The sequence below is a fragment of the Salmo trutta genome, chromosome 24, assembly GCF_901001165.1.
Source record: "Salmo trutta chromosome 24, fSalTru1.1, whole genome shotgun sequence".
Classification (NCBI taxonomy): Eukaryota; Metazoa; Chordata; class Actinopteri; order Salmoniformes; family Salmonidae; genus Salmo; species Salmo trutta.
In genome coordinates this window covers 14,488,753-14,509,610 of record NC_042980.1, presented here as the reverse complement: position 1 = coordinate 14,509,610, position 20,858 = coordinate 14,488,753, and the positions used below count along the sequence as shown (strand labels likewise).

At 43.1% G+C, this 20,858-nt stretch overlaps 1 protein-coding gene across 6 annotated transcripts in view; it reads left to right on the top strand.

The window, feature by feature from the left end:
* Positions 1-641: 641 nt before the first annotated feature.
* LOC115160752 (calcium-binding mitochondrial carrier protein Aralar1) overlaps positions 642-20,858 on the top strand; it is a 21,502-nt gene continuing 1,285 nt past the window's right edge. The window contains exons 1-18 of one of the 6 annotated variants that reach the window (XM_029711117.1): positions 642-708; positions 1,068-1,172; positions 1,717-1,770; positions 4,011-4,153; positions 4,819-4,934; positions 6,337-6,476; positions 9,473-9,619; positions 9,706-9,844; positions 10,257-10,350; positions 10,855-10,939; positions 12,159-12,243; positions 13,406-13,564; positions 14,472-14,524; positions 14,734-14,814; positions 17,624-17,764; positions 18,997-19,135; positions 19,411-19,569; positions 19,717-19,807. In XM_029711117.1, the coding sequence (XP_029566977.1) occupies positions 1,161-1,172; positions 1,717-1,770; positions 4,011-4,153; positions 4,819-4,934; positions 6,337-6,476; positions 9,473-9,619; positions 9,706-9,844; positions 10,257-10,350; positions 10,855-10,939; positions 12,159-12,243; positions 13,406-13,564; positions 14,472-14,524; positions 14,734-14,814; positions 17,624-17,764; positions 18,997-19,135; positions 19,411-19,569; positions 19,717-19,807 (1,838 nt within the window). In that variant the 5' untranslated portion in view covers positions 642-708; positions 1,068-1,160. Of the gene's footprint in view, positions 1,173-1,242; positions 1,358-1,378; positions 1,484-1,716; positions 1,771-4,010; positions 4,154-4,818; positions 4,935-6,336; positions 6,477-9,472; positions 9,620-9,705; positions 9,845-10,256; positions 10,351-10,854; positions 10,940-12,158; positions 12,244-13,405; positions 13,565-14,471; positions 14,525-14,733; positions 14,815-17,623; positions 17,765-18,996; positions 19,136-19,410; positions 19,570-19,716; positions 19,808-20,858 lie in introns of those variants that run through there. The other 5 variants (XM_029711116.1, XM_029711115.1, XM_029711114.1 and 2 more) reach the window with 5 other exon arrangements.

Genomic DNA, 20,858 nt, shown 5'->3' with positions numbered 1-20,858 from the left:
GATAATAAAGTATGTTCTTATGCAATAAAAAAAAGCAGTGGAGGGTTTTTATGAGAAATCAGGTATTGAAACCAAAGAGAAAACAAGCCAGACAGTTGCCTTCTCAATTGTATTTATTCATGACATTTCAGATTCCAAGTGCACAAAATCCTTAAAATGATTTTTTTATTCATCCCCTATAATAGTCCCTGGATACTGGATGGACATGAATAGTAATGCATCATTTGACCCTTGTGCACCTCACTGGAGCTCACATTTCATTAAGATGATTGAAAAGGTCTAATAATTTTGGACAGCATAATTTGTAGAGGTTTTCACAGTGGTCACCTTACACTTTGCGCACAGGTAGTGTAGCCTAGTAATCTGATGATTTGTTTTAGTTGAGCATGCATGCTATAAAATACTGTATCTGCAGGTTCAGATAGCCCACACAGTAGTGCATCGTGTCCTTATATGACCGCAGGAACTCCCATTGCACGACACTTAAAAGACATCCTAAAAGACACTGTTATTAGGTCTTCTTCAATATGGTCATGCCGTTATCGAAAGTTACAGTAGCCAACCGCCTGCGCTGTTTGTCAACGTGACGTCACACCCGTCACACCCAGTATTATCAGAAATGAGTATTACCTGTACTGAAGTTGTTTATGTCTATTGGACGAGAACTTAAGCTTATTGATGCGGAAGCATATATGGAAAGAGAATTGAGTAATGTTTACCTTGTTACATCGTGTCGTTTACTGATCTAATGGAAGTTATAAAGCTACTTTAATAGTATAACAAGTTTATTGCTGTGAAGGTCGAGTAGCCGGTTCAGTAATGATAATGGCAAAGGTGACTGTTGCTGCTGGCAGGGCTGATATTCAACTGTAGACTACGACTCCTGTGTTATTGCTTTTTCAAACATCGAAACTTCAGAGACAAGCAACCGATTACTCTCTGCAGTAATGATTTTATTATATTGTAGCCAATGCGGAGTCGTTGCGTCCTATGTGAATTCTCATACTCTCATTGCATTACCAGATTCATCAGGGTTTGGCTTTGATGACTCCAACTGTATGTTTTAGGTCTTCTTCAAACGTGTCATGCTGTTATCTCCAAATCAAAGGCTACAGTAGCCAAGCGCCTGCGCTGCTAGTCAACGTGACGTCACACCCAGCATGGCGGTCAAGGTGACTCTGCCAATATTTCTTAACAGAAATGAGTATTACCTGTATTTAAGTTGTTTATTTCTATTGGATGAGGACTTAAGCTTATTGATGCGGAAGCATATATGATTTACTTTTTTTTAAAACGAACGGAATGGTCCTCTTTCAGCATCTTTCCGTGGGCACGTCGGCCTTGGAGAGCGAATTGAGTAATGTTTACCTTGTTACATCGTGTCGTTTACTGATCTAATGGAAGTTATAAAGCTACTTTAATAGTATAACAAGCTTATTGCTGTGAAGGTCGAGTAGCCGGTTCAGTAATGATAATGGCAAAGGTGACTGTTGCTGCTGGCAGGGCTGATATTCAACTGTAGACTACGACTCCTGTGTTATTGCTTTTTCAAACATCGAAACTTCAGAGACAATCAACCGATTACTCTCTGCAGTAATGATTGTATTATATTGTAGCCAATGCAGAGTCGTTGCGTCCAATGTGAATTCTCATACTCTCATTGTATTACCAGATTCATCAGGGTTTGGCTTTGATGACTCCAACTGTATGTTTTAGGTAGAAACAACCGCAAGAGGCGATTCCAATGCACTAAGGACTATATTTCTGAAGGTAAGACTGTCATTCACAAGTGGATCTTTAACCCAATATTGCTATGGCACAAAAAACATAATTCTTTATATTATTTTAGTCTGAATGCAGCAGTTCAACTCTTATTATTATCTACCCTGCCTTCATTTACATATCTACCTTAGATACCTCGTACTGTACCTCTGCAGATTGATCTGGTACCGGTACTCCTTGTATATAGTTCCATTCTTGTGTATTTGATTTTTTTCCTCTTTTGTTACAAATTATTTTGTATTATTATTATTTTTAACTCTGCATTTTTGTTAAGGGCTTGTGAGCAAGCATTTCACAGTACATTTTACATCAGTTGTATTTGGTGCGTGGGGCAAATAAAATGTGATTTAATTTTGATTTGAAAAGAGCATGTAACTTTTCATTGGTTGTCGTCAATGGTATAAGGTTAGAACCTTGATTGTATGGCAAAGCTACAGTTGAACAAATATGATATTATTGCCAGCAGGCCTACTATGAGACAAAGATTTAAGTCTCTCTCTCTCTCTCTCACACACACACACACACACACACACACACACACACACACACACACACACACACACACACACACAGAGATACACTGAGTGTGTTGCGTCTACTGTCGAATACTACAAGGAAAGGTCACACAAATGCTTGGACTAATTCTGAATCCCCTTCATGGAGGAATTTGTCCTTCCCTGACTTCTTTTAGGCTGTGACATTGGCTAGGATTTTCATATGTCTGGACGATTCAGTTGTTTTTGCTAATCATTTGGGCCATGCATTCTTGTGCTTTACAAAGTCACACATAGTACCAAGTTGAAGGGTGTAAGGCCATTTGATTGGAGAAAAATAGGCCTCTAGCAACAGATAGCACCAAGGAGGGACTTATTATTTTGACCTTGTACAACTTTAGGATCTTCTTCTTTCTTCATACAACACTGCACTGATTTATCTTGAACGTACACCAATTTATATTAGGCATAGCTGTTCTAATACACACATGCAATAATTAGTCATAAACATATCCCTGTGAAATAGCTAGTTAATTAATGGATGAATGCGCCATTTTGTCCAACCTAATCTTATCAAGAAGCACTTGAGGCTTACTGTGAAGTTGAGTTGATGCCAAATTATGTAGTGAAGAAATGGGTTAATAAATTGCTTGGAATTAATACTTGCACTTAAAATATTAACTAAAGTGTGTGCAGTGAGATGCGGTCGGAAATGCATTCTTTGTGAAGGTCTCTCTCTCTCTTGCTCGCTCTCTCTCGGTCTTTCTCTCGCTCTCTCCTTGGCTGTACACCCAGAGCCTGGCCTTTTATGCTGCCAGTTCATGCAGTGCTCCAGCTTGTAACCCAACCCTGACTCTGAAACTGACCTTTTGTTTCTTTAAGCCTAGATGAGAGGTAGCAACACCAGTGCATGGGTTGCATGTCTTGCAGCATAGCAGAAAAAACAATGCTGTTCCTTTTTTCTTTCTAAGTAGTGTACATGGATTCATTTAGAAATATGTTTTTCAGATAACTTGGCAGTCCCTTGCATTTGCCACAGCTAAAGCCCTAATGTCACATATCATTATATACGCTGCTATAGTACTTATCTGTCACATTGTACTAAAACATCCCATATTGTATATTCAATATAGTATACTGCACTGCACTTATCTGCATACACGATTGTGACAATTAACATGATAGTGGTTTGGGAAGCTTTGTTGCCTTGATGGCTTCCTACACTATACTACAGCTTGTGCTGGCTTATTGTGGGTTAAACCACAAAACTCCCACATTTTTCCTTATAAGGTATTATAAAGCTTGAAAGTGTATTGAAGTGTTTTGAAAGCAAATCTGAAGTCTGTTTACTCACTGCAACAACTCAAAGAAATGACTAGAATACGATGAATTGCAAAAACAAGATGGTTTTGAAATAGGATATTTTTGCCTAGCTTTGATGGGATGTCTGAAAAGTACATGATGGGATTAATATAAATCACACTAAGTATAACTGCGAAGACAAAATACATTGCTTTGACAGATACTGCATCAGGTTGTCTGAACAAATCATTTGTCATAAGTAAAAAAAAAAAAATGTCAGAGCTGTTGGGGGGAACGGTGATGCAGTACAAAGACAGGCTGTTTTGGGAAAGGGACTTCAAGGAGGGAGTTTTGTATGAGTATAAGTTTGTATATTGAGTGTCTGAGCATTTATATTTAACACTAACCTGGATTTTTTTGTGTCCCCTTCAGCATGCCAGTGTGGTTGAGAATGGGGTGCATTACATGTCCCCCAGGGACTTTGTGCAGAACTTCCTGGGTATGCACAACCAGCCCGACCACAACCACAAGACTGTGCAGCTGATCGCTGGAGTAGCCGACACCAGCAAGGATGGGTAAGTCTGCTCCCACTACGGGTGAGGTGGATGATCGTTACTAATAGTAACCTTGCTATAGAAGGACTTAAACAAGAGGTCCTTCAAGACATCATACAGCGAAAATGGAATTTAGATGTTTTTGTGGAAAAAAAAGGATCATAACACACAAACACATTTCGATGACAGTTCCACTACCTACATGGATCCCAATGTAACCCATGTTGATACACAGAATGTGGTTCACAATGTTACATGTATTGGCGTAGTGAAGAGTAATCCGTAGCAAGGAGAAGTTAGGTTAATGATTGGTCACGAGGTTGTTCACACATTGCCTGAACAGCCATCTTTATCAGTTGTTTAACACCCATACTTGTTTGATTGAATATCCCCCTGATAAGATAAGCGGCCATATTATTTGCATAATGCCGAAGACTCGAGAAAGCATTTTGTTGAAATAGCACTAAACTGCACGTTCCTATCCACATTACACTGTAGACCATGTTATAAACATGGGTAAAATAAAATGTTATACTTGAACTTTACTTGAACTTTTATGTAAATGTATCTGGTAGGCTCCAGTTATTGGTGTGCTCAAGTGAAAATTCGAGTTGCTGATGTTCTTTGGGTTTTGTAGGGACATGTACTTTTTTTCAGATAGTACTCTTTGTTTCTTGTCCAAACAGACTGATCTCTTTCCAGGAGTTTCTGGCCTTTGAATCGATTCTGTGTGTCCCGGATGCCCTTTTCATAGTTGCCTTTCAGTTGTTTGACAAGACTGGCACAGGGGACATCTCGTTTGGTATGTACATGGGGATGCCTGGTGACCTGGTGTGTGGGGATGTTCGTCCTGCTGCATCCCAGTCCTGTCTGCTTCATGTCATAATCATGTCATAGGTAATGGGGACAGCATCAGTAGAGCTTTTACCTAGGGCAATGACCACACACTTTCCCATTGTGCAAGATCCATTTCTATGCAAGAAGTGGATAACACAAGATTACTATATCTTATTTATAACCTAGGACCTTGTGTAAAAAAAAAAGGTGCTACATAGCTGTTTTCAGTGTAGAAAATGAATGTAGGTCTCATGTTACTCCTAGTGCTCAATGTGTATTCCGTTTGTGCACTAGTGTGTCTCTCTATATTGGGCTTCTGAAGACTGCAGAGTAGTATAGGGTCTGTCAGTCAGCTGCTTCTATTCTAGAGGTCTCTTCTAAGAGAAGAATTGTCTCAGCTCTGAGTGAGCTGTGGGTAATACCACATCATAACAAGTCCCATCTGACAGGGGGAGAGATGAATCCAGCGTGTCACAAAAACAGGGGAAAAAAGAGCTGTTGCAATGCTCATTGTGCACACATTGTGCAGCACGGGCCCCCATGAAGGCAATAGAAAATGAAGGCAGTGCACAGACACAGAATGACCTAGATCTGCTTAGAACTCACACAATATGAAGGCACTGGGATTGTCAGCAAGGCCATATTCCTTCTCTGTGCATATCAGGTTCCCAGAAATGAGATAGGGACATACAGTGGGGTCTGAAATTATTGGAACCCTTAATAAAGATAAGCATAAAATAAATAATTCAAATACTGAGCTATATTGGATGCTCAAGAAATTGGGGAAATTATATTATTTTATACTAATACAATTGCTGAGAGAAAGTGGATCTTCCAGCAAGGCAATAACCGCAAACACACATAAAAATCCACAAAGAAATAGTTAATTGACCACAAAATCAACCTTTTGCAATGGCCATCTCTGTCTCCGAAACCCATTGAAAACCTATGGTTGGAATTGAAGAGGGCATTCCATAAGCACAGACGAAGGACATCAATGATCTGTAAGAATTCTGTATGGAGGAATGGTCTAACATCCCTCCCAATGTGTTCTCCAACTCATAAAACATTTTAGAAAAGGTATTGAAAGTTTTTGAAAACAGGGGTGTCAATACTTTTGACCCCTGCCTTTTTGAGAGAGAAAAAAAATACTTTTGAAACCAAATCTATTATTCAGAAAAATGTCATTAGTATACAATTTTGTTTTGGCATACAATATACAGTAGCTCACTTTTCATTGAATTGATACAGTCATTTTTGCATATCTTTAACAAGGGTGTCAATCATTTCAAACCCCACTGTATATTGTATGGTTGTTGTGTTTTTTTCAATCTCTTGATGTTACTCATCCATCTCCCATTTGGCAGCCAATGTGCGGGACATCTTCAGCCAGACCACAGTGCACCACCACATTCCCTTCAATTGGGACTGTGAGTTCATCAGGCTCCACTTTGGCAGTGACAGAAAGAAGAACCTCAGCTACTTGGAGTTCACCCAGTTTCTGCAGGTACAGTATACAGTAGACATTACTAGACACCTTATGAACCGTACAAATACAGTGCATCCGGGAAAGTATTCAGACCCCTTCCCCTTTTCTACATGTTGTTACATTACAGCCTTATTCTAAAATTGATTAAATACATTTTTCCCCTCATCAATCTACACACAATACCCCATAATGACAAAGCGAAAACAGGTTTTTTGACATTTTTGTAAATGTATCTAAAAATAAAAACAGATACCTTTATTTAGTATTCAGTATTCAGACCGTTTGCTATGAGACTCGAAATTGAGCTCAGGTGCATCCTGTTTCCACTGATCATCCTTGAGAAGTTTCTACAACTTGATTGGAGTCCACCTGTGGTAAATTCAATTGATTGGACATGATTTGGAAAGGCACACACCTGTCTAGAGCTAGCCGCCCGAGCAATCGGGGGAGAAGGGCCTTGGTCAGGGAGGTGACCAAGAACCTGATGGTCACTCTGACAGAGATCTAGAGTTTCTCTGTGGAGATGGGAGAACCTTCCAGAACGCCTTTATGGTAGATTGTGGGCTCCCGAGTGGCGCAGCAGTCTAAGGCACTGCATCTCAGTGCTAGAGGTGTCACTACAGACCCTGGTTCGATTCCAGGCTGTATCACAACCGGCCGTGATTGGGAGTCCCATAGGGCGACGCACAATTGGCCCAGAGTCGTCCGGGTTAGGGTTTGGCCGGAGTAGGCCAACATTGTAAATAAGAATTTGTTCTTAACTGACTTGCCTAGTTAATAAATAACATCAAATAAATAGATTGGCCAGATGGAAGCCACTCCTCAGTAAAAGGCACATGACAGCCCGCTTGGAGTTTGCCAAAAGGGACCTAAAGAACTCTCAGACCATGAGAAACAAGATTCTCTGGTCTGATGAAACCAAGATTGAACTCTTTGGCCTGAATGCCCAGCGTCACGTCTGGAGGAAACCTGGCACCATCCCTACGGTGAAGCATGGTGGTGACAGCATCATGCTGTGGGGATGTTTTTCAGCGGCAGAGACTTGGAGACTAGTCAGGATCGAGGGAAAAATGAACGGAGCAAAGTATAGAGAGATCCTTGATGAAAATCTGCTTCAGAGTGCTCAGGACCTCAGACTGGGGCGAAGGATCAACTTCCAACAGGACAACGACCCTAATCACATTGCCAAGACAACGCAGGAGTGGCTTCTGGACAAGTCTCTGAATATCCTTGAGTGGCCCAGCCAGAGTCCGGACTTGAACCCGATCGAACATCCTCTGGAGAGACCTGAAAATAGCTGTGCAGCGACGCTCCCCGTCCAACCTGACAGAACTTGAGAGGATCTGCAGAGAAGAATGGGAGAAACTCCCCAAATATAGGTGTGCCAAGCTCGTAGCGTCATACCCAAGAAGACTCGAGGCTGTAATCACTGCCAAAGGTGCTTTAAAAAAGTACTGAGTAAAGGGTCTGAATACTTATGTAAATGTAATATTTCTGTTTTTTAATTTGTAATAAATTTGCAAAAATTTTGAAAAACTTGTTTTTGCTTTGTCGTTATGGGGTATTGTGTGTAGATTGATCAGGGAAAAAAACGATTTAATCAATTTTAGAATTAGACTGTAACATAACAAAATGTGGAAACAGTCAAAGGGTCTGAATACTTTACAAAAAATGTTTAATCACTTGCATGCAGGAAGTTAGTTTTCTATCATGGTTTAGATCAGGGCTGTGCAATGTCGGTCCTGGAGTGCCGAAACACTTCTGGTTTTAATCCTCTCTTTCTATTAAGGGACTTATTCAGACCTGGGACACCAGGTGAGTGCAATTAACTACCAGGTAGAAACAAAAAACAGAAGTGTTTCGAGCCCTCCAGGACCGGAATTGAACATCTCTGGTTTAGATAGACACGGGCCGATTTATAATAGCATAACAAATACACAATTATGTAATGTATTAAAGCTGTAACACATATATGTAATCACCGAAACAGGGAGGGCCATAAAGCCAGTAGTACGGCTGTGGACGTAGCTTGTTTGGAATGATGGGGTTTGTGGGTTCATATGCAGCTGGGTGGTCTGGGACTTGGAAGGGCTTGGCTGTGGTTCCACTACTCTACTGTGTGTAAACCTTCATAGCAGTTTGCGGTGGATCATGGTTGACTGAGGGTTCCCACTTGCGCGTCAAGGATTCTTGTGTGCGACCCTTTTCATTCAAACCAACGTTTGCTTTAGCTGTTATTTCACCGCTGATGTTTTGCAATATTGTTTCCTGCTAATAGATTATTGAATGTGATTCAGCTAAATCTAACATAGTCATAAACAAAACTGCTGAAAGTTTAGTGATTTTTTTTGTTGTTGTTGCAGAATATGTCCTGCCACCTTGTGGAGGTTACATAGTTCTCAGAATTGTCTAACCGGAATAAAAAAAAAAACCACTATTTGTAGCATATGTGCTGCAATAGCCCTCAATAGTGCAGCAGCCTAGTACAGCACCTGGATTTAGGTGCCAAAGTATTCCCCAACTCTTACAAGATGTGGAATAAAAGTATACAGTATAAAATGTTACCATTGTCATGTTGGGCTGTAGTCTGCTATGGCCTGATGAGTTGTGTAGATGAGAGGGATCTGCTGGTAGTATGTGATCAGCTTTGACAGCAGTGCTGACCCTGGGTCAGTGGTACCCCTGCTTCTCTCTGATTGCATGGCTGTCCTATTGAATCATCCCTGTGCTCCTCCGGACACACCTGCCTGCTCTCCTGCACAGACTTGAGATCAGACTTCAGGGGGACATGGTTTTCATCAAGACTCCTGAGAGACAGCTGTGATTACAAGAGCCAGGGTCTAACACTGTCTCATCTGATGCTTCCACATGTGCCAAGCAGTGTCCGACATCATCCAACATCATGTATTCCCCCCCCCCCCCCCCCCCCCCCCCAATTTTCCATTTCATCCCTGGTAATTTGACGTGTCTTTTGTCACAAGAGCCTGCTCTTTCTATCTTTCCTTTCATTGTAGGAGATGCAGTTGGAGCATGCCCGCCAGGCCTTTGCCCAGAAGGATAAGAATAAGAGCGGTACCATCTCTGCCATGGACTTCAGCGACATCATGGCCACCATCCGCCACCACATGCTCACCCCCTTTGTGGAGGAGAACCTGGTCTCGGTGAGTTAGAGACAGCTATGGTCTCCCAGTTTCAACGTGAGATGGTTGTACGATGAGACCTCAGTGTCTGTTCCTCTCCCCTTTAGGCCGCTGGAGGCAGCACCTCCCACATGGTGAGCTTCTCCTACTTCAATGCCTTCAACGCCCTCCTTAACAACATGGAGCTGATCCGCAAGGTCTACAGCACACTAGCCGGAACATACAAGGATACCCTCATCACCAAAGGTAGCCTAGTCCTGCTCAAGTGAGGAAATGTGATTTCGAACATGAACTGAGGCTGTACAGTACCATCATGGTAGTTTCACCTCTCTTGGCAGAATGGTGTCAGGAAACACAAGAACATTTTACCCTAGCTCTAAGTAAATAAGGTAAATGTACACTGTAATATTCTGGTTTATTAGTTTAGTCTGTTCCCTTAGATCTGTGGAATGAATAGTTGACCTGTTCTGATGGTGATAGTTACCTGTATTATAGGAGTTTACCCTTTCACCTTTAGACTGTACTGCTGATGTGGTTGGTTATCCTTGCCGCAGGCCTACCCACCCACTGTATCTCTAAATATCTAGTCTTAATAAGTGACCCCCTGTCTGGTTTTTCTTACATAACATGCCTCCCTCTGCTCCGTATTGTACCACAGAGGAGTTTGTTAGTGCTGCCAACAAGTTTGGTCAGATCAATCCGATGGAAATTGACATCCTGTACCAGCTCTCTGGCCTCCACGCTCATTCTGGGTAAGGTTCAAACTCTCTCCAGTCTCAGTGACACATCTCCGCTGCGTTGTGCTTTTTACTCACACGCATACAACGTGGCATTTGCGCTGCCAAATGTTGAATTCCTGTCCTCCACATGAATTCAATATATCTAACACATTAATCAAAAGTTACAGCTATATTTATTGGATGTAAATTCTAAGTTATGACCCATTCAGTTTAGCAATAGTGGCTCTACTGGTTGATGTACGAAATAAATCTAAGCATGCAGACTTTATGATGCCAGCGGGGAATATTTGTGTCTCACTGGCATTGAGAAAGCTTCATTTATTGCTTGAGTTGTGGGCATGTATCCAGCTTTGTTTGTCTGTTGTGTATACAAACTCATATTAAACCAGCAACAACCTCAAGTTATATGGCCATAAAATGTCTGTGGAAAATCGTGCATCAACTCCGTGTGAGGGATGCTATGCTGTGTTTGCTACTCCTGGCGTAACATTGTGATTCTCCCCTGCTGCTCTGAAGAAAGCTCAACTTGGCGGACATCGAGAGGATAGCACCGTTGGAGGAAGGCGCGCTACCATACCACCTGGCTGAGATCCAAAGACAGGTACCCTGCCTGAATGACTGTCCACACGGCGCTTATCTACCGCCTTTTCTTTGCTGCATCCCTTCTGTTCCCCCGCCATGCTTTCTCATTAAAGAGCAACGAAAGGGAGTGTTCAATGATGGAATTAGCAGAGTGCTGATGTTTTCTCTTTCTTTGTGAATGTGCATTACACCACCGAGGATAAAAGTCACCCCCCCCCCACCCCCTCATTTATAGGTACAAAAGAGGAATGGATTGTTGCGATGTTCCCTTTTTCTAAAAGCCTGTCCCATTTTATTCAGTGTAGACATATACATCAGACGCAATCATACACCTGAGAATCTAATTGGATGCTTTTATCAGGGTGGCTTTTCATGAGTCTGCTGGTGTATGAAGCCTCTGGCTAGGTCTGTTTAGAGTAGGAGGCTAGGAGCGGGGTGAGTGTGCTGGCGAGAGGTGGCTCTGGGAGGGAGGAGGAGGAGGAAACAGTTCCTGTCTTTCCAGACGACACAGCTCTGTAAATCGGACTGTGGTCAGGCCCAGGTCCACTCAACGCTCGGAGGTCTGGAATGGGATTTTGGGAAAAGGGAAAGACACGAAGTAGGGTAATTGCTTAAACCTTTTGATCAAGGCCTCGATCTCATTAGCATGCTGCCTTCAGTGAAAGCAGCTGGGTAGGAGGAAGGGCCTGGTCTGGGAGATGTTGCTCACTGCCCCAAGGAGGGCAGACACACTCCAACTGTTACTCAGCCAGTGTATTCATTCATGGGGATGCTTATCTCTACACGGGAAAGGCTTGTGGGACTAATCTGTTACACGGCACCACAGAGAAAACAAAGGGGCTCCACTTTCAAGATCATGAACCAAACCAGAGATGAGACAGATAATGCAAAATCATGCTTAGTTGATTTTTTTTTTTTTTAAGGAAAACCCTTAGCTTCCATCCTCTACCTAGCTCCATTGTAATCAATGGATAGCCCTGGAGAGTTCTCCTACACAGCCATTTACTGTATCCGTAGCCAGAGTGTCTATGTCGGTGACATACAATACTGGCTTATGAATAAGACCTATACCACGACGAGATGTCTACATTCCATAGCTTTCCTCCTCTGTTGAGTGGTCCATAACGTTTTTCTTTCCACAATGTATCTGGTTCACGACAGTTTAATAGAAGTCGATTCTTTCCTGGTGTTCTGATCCCCCGTCTTTCTCCACATCGGTGTCTTTTCTCCCTCCACAGCAAGCTCATGGGGATCCACATCGGTCCGTCTTGCTCCAGGCTGCAGAGTCTGCTTACAGGTTCGGTCTGGGTGCACTCGCTGGAGGTGAGTGACATGTCTGCGACAGAGACCTGGGCCCACTGAGGGGTAACCCAAGCCGGTCAGACTGGCGCACTGAGGCCCTGGGGCCGGTTTGCCCATTGTGCTGCTGTGCCACTGGTGGCTCCAGGCTGTCTTTGGAGCCGGAGCTTTGGAATGACACAAATCTTCCGGAACCGCACTGGAATCTCTGTCTAATTACACTGGGAGGAACTAATATAACAGCCATTGAGATGTGCGTGCGGGAAACCAACATTCTAAGAGCCTACTGTCTCAGTGGGTCTTTGATCTAGCAGCTCAGGAGAGTGATCAGTTCTGAATGATCAATGGACAGTTGAGGGTCAGAAGTCTTGCGAAGCATTGTGAAGACGGCGGCTCTCCACGGCGATAATGAGACCTTTCTCACCCTCTCTTGCTGACGAAGGGTGAGAGAGCTCTCTGCATGCTTGAGAGCCCGAGTCATTACAGGGCCTTTGATGTCAGAGACAAGACATGACAAGCCGCTGTGGCTAAGAGCTGCATTTAGGGCAACCTGCTGCATGGCTGCCTCCTCAGACAGTAGACACCCTCTACACTACGGCTCTCCTGCAGACTCCTAAATAGTCACTACTCTGTCTGGGCCTAATGACTGTTTTTAACTTCTTTATATGCCCACATCTCTCTATTTATCACTGAAGCAAAACACTAAAACACCAATCTTTAAATATACCCCACCTAAAAACGGTCTGCTAAATAGTTAAAATAATGATAAAGCTATTTGCTGTGTCTGAATATATGAAGATCATAGGATATTATCACCAACAAGAGTATGTTGATGGTGTGAATGCAGTATGTTGATGTTGTGTTTGTTGATGGTGTGAATGCAGTTTGTTGATGGTGTAAATGCAGTTTGTTGATGGTGTGAATACAGTATGTTGACGTGTGAATGCAGTATGTTGATGGGGTGAATGCAGCATGTTGATGGAGTGAATGCAGTATGTTGATGGAGTGAATGCAGCATGTTGATGGAGTGAATGCAGCATGTTGATGGTGTGAATGCAGTATGTTGATGGTGTGAATGCAGCATGTTGATGGTGTGAATGCAGCATGTTGATGGAGTGAATGCAGTATGTTGATGGTGTGAATGCAGTATGTTGATGGTAGGTTGATTGACATGTGTGATTTGCAGCCACCGGTGCGACGGCTGTGTACCCCATTGACCTGGTGAAGACCCGTATGCAGAACCAGCGCTCCACCAGCTCCTTCGTAGGAGAGCTCATGTACAAGAACAGCTTTGACTGTGCCAAGAAAGTGCTCCGATATGAGGGATTCTTTGGATTCTACAGAGGTATAAACTAAAGCCTGGTGAATGCGTTTCTATTATGTAATGCTAGATACGGTCATCTGGTCCGGCGCAAATGGTGGCAAAACACATTTTTGTGCCAGTATCATCATCAACATGTTTTGCATAATAACAGAAACATTTGCCTTGACTGTTCTAAATTGACCAAGTCTATGGAAGGTCACATTGTCATTACTTAGCTAGCTGAAAAAGTCCCAGAGGTAAAAGAACTCCTGTAGTAGTGTCAGATCTATGTTTTCCAGTGTAGTGATAACGCTGCTGAAGGCTTGTGATGTATATATATATATCTATATAACACTGCCACAGTGAGGACTATCAGATGAAGGAAGTCAAGACTGCCCTCTACTGCTGCCTCCGCCACTGCTGCTCTTTGTTTATCCTCTCTGCTTGGCTCTCCCCCTCCCTCTTTATCTTTCCACACTGATGAGAGGGGTGATTGACTGAGAGACAGACACGGTTGGCTGTTTTCTGGCTGCATACCACAAGCAGTCACTCAGCAGCTCCTGAAGTTTATCTGGCTCGCTGAAGGACGGACGGTGAAATAGTACGGTGGTTATCAGCGCTATAGCACTGCCCCCCCCCCACCCCCACCCTCCACCAGGGCCACACAGCTCTCTCTGTTCCACACCACACTGGGATCAGGCCACAACAATGTTGAGCCCATACAACTGCTAGTTTCATATTTGAGCTTTTTGCCCATTTCAATGGGAGCCATTGTCGTTTGGTTCATCAGATGTAGCAGCCGTATCTGTAAATATTTCTGGGTTTATTTTATCCGGACAAGAATCATGCAGATTTATTGTGGTAACTGGCAATGGAAGTATTCATTTCCAGTCGGAGTGTCTTCCTCTGTCAGGTAATCTAAATGGTCTCCATGAATACTGTTTTGCAGGTCTCGTACCACAGCTTATCGGTGTTGCCCCAGAGAAAGCGATCAAACTCACGGCAAGTCATTCCAAACCCTCAGAGTGCCTTCATGTTTATTGCACAATAAGGAAAGGTTGTAGTATGTTAAATATGAGTACAGTCTCACAGAAAATACAATAAGTCTTCCAAAATCCAAGGCGCGACTAGATGCCCTCCTTGTCATTCTCTTTGAGCGTTTCTTTCTCTAAAGGTGTGCGTTGTGCTTGCCTCATTCTCTTTTCTCACAGATGAATGACTTTGTAAGAGACAAATTCACCACAGAGGATAACACCATTCCCCTGTTTGCAGAAGTCCTGGCTGGTGCCACTGTAAGTATTGGTGTGAGGATGTCTTGGTAGACAGTCTGTCTCTACAGAGTGAGGGCTGAAAAGGCGTGTGTGCTTCATGCAAAGCAAAGGGAAAGCGTTGGCAGCTGCTACATTGACTCGTTTTAATCTAATTGATCTCGATGTGGGGGAACTGAAACAAGATTTTTGTTGAAACTAAAACATGATTTAAGATTTTCTCTTTGAGTTTATGAACATTTTGCATCTCATGGGTGTAAATTGTGGATTCCAGATATTGAGCTAAGGGGGGACATTTTTGTGGTTTTCCAACCCCTTCAACTTTAAGGTTTAGCTTAATTATTTCTGACTGATCTGAATGTACAATTATAAGCTTTTCATCTTCAATTTGAATTACGGACATTGAATTATTGTATATGAATTTAAGCTCTAATTCAAGTTTCCTGCCGGTGTATTGACATCCTAAATAAGTGGCGGAGCTGGATAAAAAGGTGCTCTTTGGTCTCTGAACCCTCTAATTGGGCACAATTTGAGAAATTATGTCTGTGAATGGACTATTTTTTACCTCAGCGTGGTAATTTGGCACGCTGTAACGTTTGGTGAGTGCATTGGTGGATTAAAGCGTGTAATTCCATCACCCTACCTCTCTGCTAAATGAGTCTAAGTGAAACGAAACAGACAGGGCGGGGAAGAGAGCCTGCAGGTTGCCTACGGAGGGCAGGGTCTGCGGGGTTGTGACCCCTGTCAGCCTGTAATTGGAGGAAGAAGGCCTGGAGGGCCCTGGATGGAGCGGGCTCTACCTCACTGTGATTGAGTTTGACAGGACTGCACATACCTGAGGTCTGATCTGCCATGGGCACCACAGTTCCATACACCATACATGTACAACAACAAGCATAGTCCCAGGTGGTATTAGATAGAATGCCCGCCTGTAGGGAAAACAACCTGTTTTAGGTTACCCCATTGGTTCACAGCAAAAACTTGACCCTTTTCAAATGCAATTTTCTTGTTGTCGGCTTGTTTTAGTCAATTACAAAACTACATCTAAGAAAAGTACAACGTGTCTAAAATGTACTTTTCAACATTGCCTGCTCCAGAGGGTTCTCACTACTTAGAAAAACGTAATATTGTAGGGCTTCCCTCATGCCACTTTTCAGGACGATGCTAGCAGCCACGTGAGTGACAGTGCTAGCTAGCTACCGACTGGAACTTAAGCTAGCCAAGAAAAAAAAAAAAAAGAACTATACAGCTACAAGTAATGAGTGGAGTTACAAATGGACTGTACTAAACAGGTTAAATGTCTTATCTGTGATTAAATGTTTTCCACACAGATACTGTAGCTATGTGTAACCTACTTGGACAGCGGGTCCCCACATTTCCCACTCTCCCATGCTGAATAGCCTGAAGCCACAAGGCTCTTCTTGCAGGCTCTATTTCCCTACGTGGGAGCATTGCGATTCATAGGTCAGGATCTTTGACCTGGTTACATGTACATTGAACAACACAGCAGCTTTTCGCCATTTTTTAAATGTATTTTTGTATAACAAAAAAAAACGAAGTAGACTCTTTTACAATGGGGGTGAATGGGAAATAATTTTGTTTTCCCCAATGTGTGGGTGTGGTCGAGGGAAATTCCTTATTATTACGTGAATATCGACTCGGGAGTATAGCATGCCATCTAGAACTTTAGATTATGGTAACCTTCTAGTTCTGGTGAAGGACTGCACCCAGCAATATTATCTTAATTAATATACTACGTATATTTATTTATGCTAGATTCTTCCCATAGTATTAATTTCTTGCACATCAGATGAACGTGGTCTTCATGTAAAGTGGTTTCACATTGTAGAAGGCAAATGTTTTGCTAGTTTGTGGAGATGGACTGTAATGTAATCCCTCCTGACAGTGAATAAGTGGAAAAGATAAAGGAGATAGGGACAGAGGGATGAATGCATAAACCTTCAGAGTAGCGGATCTTCCCCTTCCACTTTGAAAATGACTAAATGTGCCTGAGCTTTTTTTAGGACAGCGCTCGGATGTTTACAGATAGGACCCCTGCCCTCTGTGTCACCAGCAGGCATCCAGGGGCCTGATTCGATTTGGGGAGGGTGATAAATGTGCCGGAGTCAGAGGGGCTGCACCCTGGGGCGTCCCTGCCAGGGCCCTGAGCAGAGCAGTGTGATTCAACGCTCTCCCCTGGGAGTGGGGTGAATTGGGGAAGTGTGCGGGGCGAGGCTGGGCTGGGCCACTCACCCCTCCACAGGAGGTGCCTGGGGGAGATGGAAGGGGCATAGGGCTGTTGCCGGGGTCAGGGCCTTCCAGCCATAAGCAAGGCTTCTCCTCGCACCCAGCCTGTTCCTCCCTGACCCCACTGTTTCCTCCCTCAATGCCTGCTTGTTTCTCCTGCTCTCATCAAGGCTACTTTCTGACAGCTTGACATCAGCACTTGAAAAGAGTGTCTTTTGTGTTTGAGTTTACCAAGCTAATTTGAAAATGCTTATTGGGGTGAAATGCTTAGACATTATCATCCTCGCCACAGGCTGACCCCTGAGATGTTGTAAAACCTATTAACCCCTTAATCATGGGACACAAGTAAAAACAAAACATGTATGATTGTCTTGATTTACTTACTGTAAGTGATTACAAGTTTTTCATTATAATTATAGATTTTGTTTGTGCGACAAAGTACTACAGAAAGAGAGTAAGACAAAAATAGTGTATAAAGTTGGTTCTGCAGATTGAGACCTACGATTTTATCACGCTGCTGTTACTTGTGCACTGTGACATGTACCATTTGTTTCGTCTCACCCTTAACCTGGGTTGTGTTCTGCAGGCCGGAGGATCCCAGGTGATCTTCACCAACCCTCTGGAGATAGTGAAAATCCGTCTCCAGGTGGCCGGAGAGATCACCACGGCCCGCCGGGTCGGTGCCCTGACCGTGGTCCGGGACCTGGGCCTCTTTGGCCTCTACAAAGTGGGTAAACCCCTCTACATCAGCAGCTTCACTTAACTCATCACCTCTTAAAACCTCTGTTATAGCCTAACTTAATAACCCCTGCATGATGTCACCCCCGAGATTAGTTTATGTTGCAGTGGTGTTGAACAATAAATACTGTATGACTGTGTATCAATGCTGATATTACATAAGACACTTTCGCAATATGAGAGTTCTGATGAGCAGGCGCAGTCTGCAGTAGGATGACTAGCTAGATTCCCTACTGATTGTTACAATCATATTATTTATTTCCAAAACAGTGTTTAACATGCAGAGAGACCACGGCTGCCAACAACCAACAGTAAATTATGCTTAGCTACTGCTCCTTTCCAAGTTCTTGTCGGTTTACTTACATCTCAAGTAATGTGTTCATGGTTCATATTTTAATGAGTAGCAGACAATGTGGAGCTTGTTAAAAGTGACTGACTTCCTCTCTGTGGATGGGCCCAGTAGACCATGGGTCCATGTTAATGTAGTCTCTGTGTGTGTCTGAGAGACTGTGTGCTGGGCTGGGAGGGAGTTCTCTGGGGGCCCCGGGGGAACCGTGGGGGGAGCAGCGCTGCCTGAGGGCCTTCTGGCTCCTGCTGTGATCGACCACACCGCCAGGTTCCTCTGTGGGTTGGCTGAGGCTCACAGCCTGCCAACAATAATCCACTGGAGCTCCCAGGCCAGATGATCCCAAAGCCACAGCGGCCGCCTCAACCACTGCCTTACCTTCTCCACCATCAGGGTCAATCATATTTTGGAAGATATTCAGTACATTAGAATATTCAGCACATTACAATATTCAGTACAGTAGTCCAAATCTGGACTAATGAGACCAGATGTCTACACCACTTAACTAATTTGTAGTTGATGATTCCAAATAAACCTGTGCAATATTCTATACTGTATTTCTAGTATAGAATATTTTTCTAAAAGCACTCGGTAAGCATTATCCTAAGCAAATATCTTACAGAAATTCAGGCAGGTCCAAATGCATTTTTCATTTCATGTACTGTACATTTCATGTGTAACTCTGTGTTGTTGTATGTGTCGAACTGCTTTGCTTTATCTTGGCCAGGTCGCAGTTGCAAATGAGAACTTGTTCTCAACTAGCCTACCTGGTTAAATAAAGGTGAAATAAATAAAACTGTGAAAATGCGATATTCTTGCGGGTGTAGTTATTTTGGGTTATATAAAATAAATCCTTTTGTGTTTGTGTGTCCTAGGGAGCGAAAGCCTGCTTTCTGCGTGACATCCCGTTCTCTGCCATCTACTTCCCCGTGTACGCCCACACCAAGGCTGAGTTTGCAGACGAACAGGGCAGAATTGGACCTCTGCAGCTGCTCACTGCTGGTGCCATAGCAGGTAGCTAGCACTAACAACCACAGCTGCAAACCTCACCAACTCAACCTATAGACATAGTGTAGTATACTAGAGACCTGAATAAATGCTTCAATCAATTGAATGTTTTATCATATATATTCTATATGTGATGAAGAAATATGTACAGTAAATGACTGGACATTCTATTCCTTTTTTATTTGAAACCTGGCATTGTACTACTCTGCTTGCCATCAGTGGTGATACTATTCCTGCATAGTGAGAATGACTATTATGTGGGTTGTGCAACACCTCCTAAGGTATACCTGCTGCCTCCCTGGTGACCCCTGCTGATGTCATCAAGACCAGGCTCCAGGTGGCGGCCCGCGCAGGCCAGACCACATACAACGGAGTCATAGACTGCTTCAGGAAGATCATTGCTGAGGAGGGCTTCAGGGCCCTGTGGAAAGGAGCAGGAGGTAAGCACACACATGCGTGCGCTCCACAAATGAGCAGTTTCATGACTGGGAAATGAGGCACTCCTTGGCTCCCATAATTGCTCTCTTGAAGACATCAGAGAAAATGTGAAATCCCACATTGTAATTTGAACCTCTCTCTCCCACCAGCCCGTGTCTGCAGGTCCTCGCCACAGTTTGGTGTAACCTTGGTGACTTATGAACTCTTGCAGAGATGGTTCTACATTGACTTTGGAGGACAGTGAGTATTTCTGTCTGGTTCACCCAGTGGCGATTTTAGCATGTAAATCTTGGTGGGGCAAACAAAACAAAAAAATGCGGGATGCATGCCAGCAAAGCCACAACACTAAACAATACATTAATTGCACTGTAACGGTGACAAACGGTGCCCATAAACTGTTAGGGCCTACATAAATCTGTCCCAACAGCAGAGCTTTCTTTTCAGCACCATGGAGTGAATCCACCGCTACACCTGGCTATCAGCAGACACTTTTCTGGCAGTGAAACAGTTCATTCAGCCTCATTTACTGCCTTTTTTAAAAACATAGCTGATATGGCTGACTTGCTTAAACAAATGTGGTTTCTACTGACAATTTAGACGTACAAACTATGGCTTAAGGGAACGACGAGCGCATAAGAGGCAATCCATAATTTTGATTAAGACATTTAATGAGCGAGCAAGGACGGACATAGTCAATATGACTATTTGTTCAGCACTTTCAAAATTCAGAACAAGTCAGAACCGTAGGATAAATAAAGGGGGCATATAAGCAATGAAAGCTCTTACAATATTAAATGATTACATTTCTCTAAAATAGGCTACATGTGCACCACGAAGTCAGAACAGTAGGCTAAATTATGAAGGGGAAAGGGACCAAATGATTAGAGTGAGGCACATGGCCTACTAACATCTTACTACACAACATACACTTAGTATTACTTTCTTAGCTACAGTATACATATCTCCCTGGCATATTACATCATTTATGCAGCAGAATACAATACATTTTTGGACTCACCTTTCTGCTGTGCTCACTTGAACAGGAAGGTGGCAAAGCGGTACTTGTGGGCAAATTTTGTCATGAAACAAAGTCTGGCGTTCTCTGGATTTATGGTGCTTTCAAGACAACTGGGAAAAGAGACCCTTAAACCCAGACTTGGACAACATACCCTCTCTCCAGAATAGCAGAGGAAGCAAAATAGTGATTTCTCTTCAATACTTGCAGTTAGCCACTGATTCCTTCCAAACCACTCATTGTTGAATTTGCAATTTCCAACTTGTTGTGTAATGT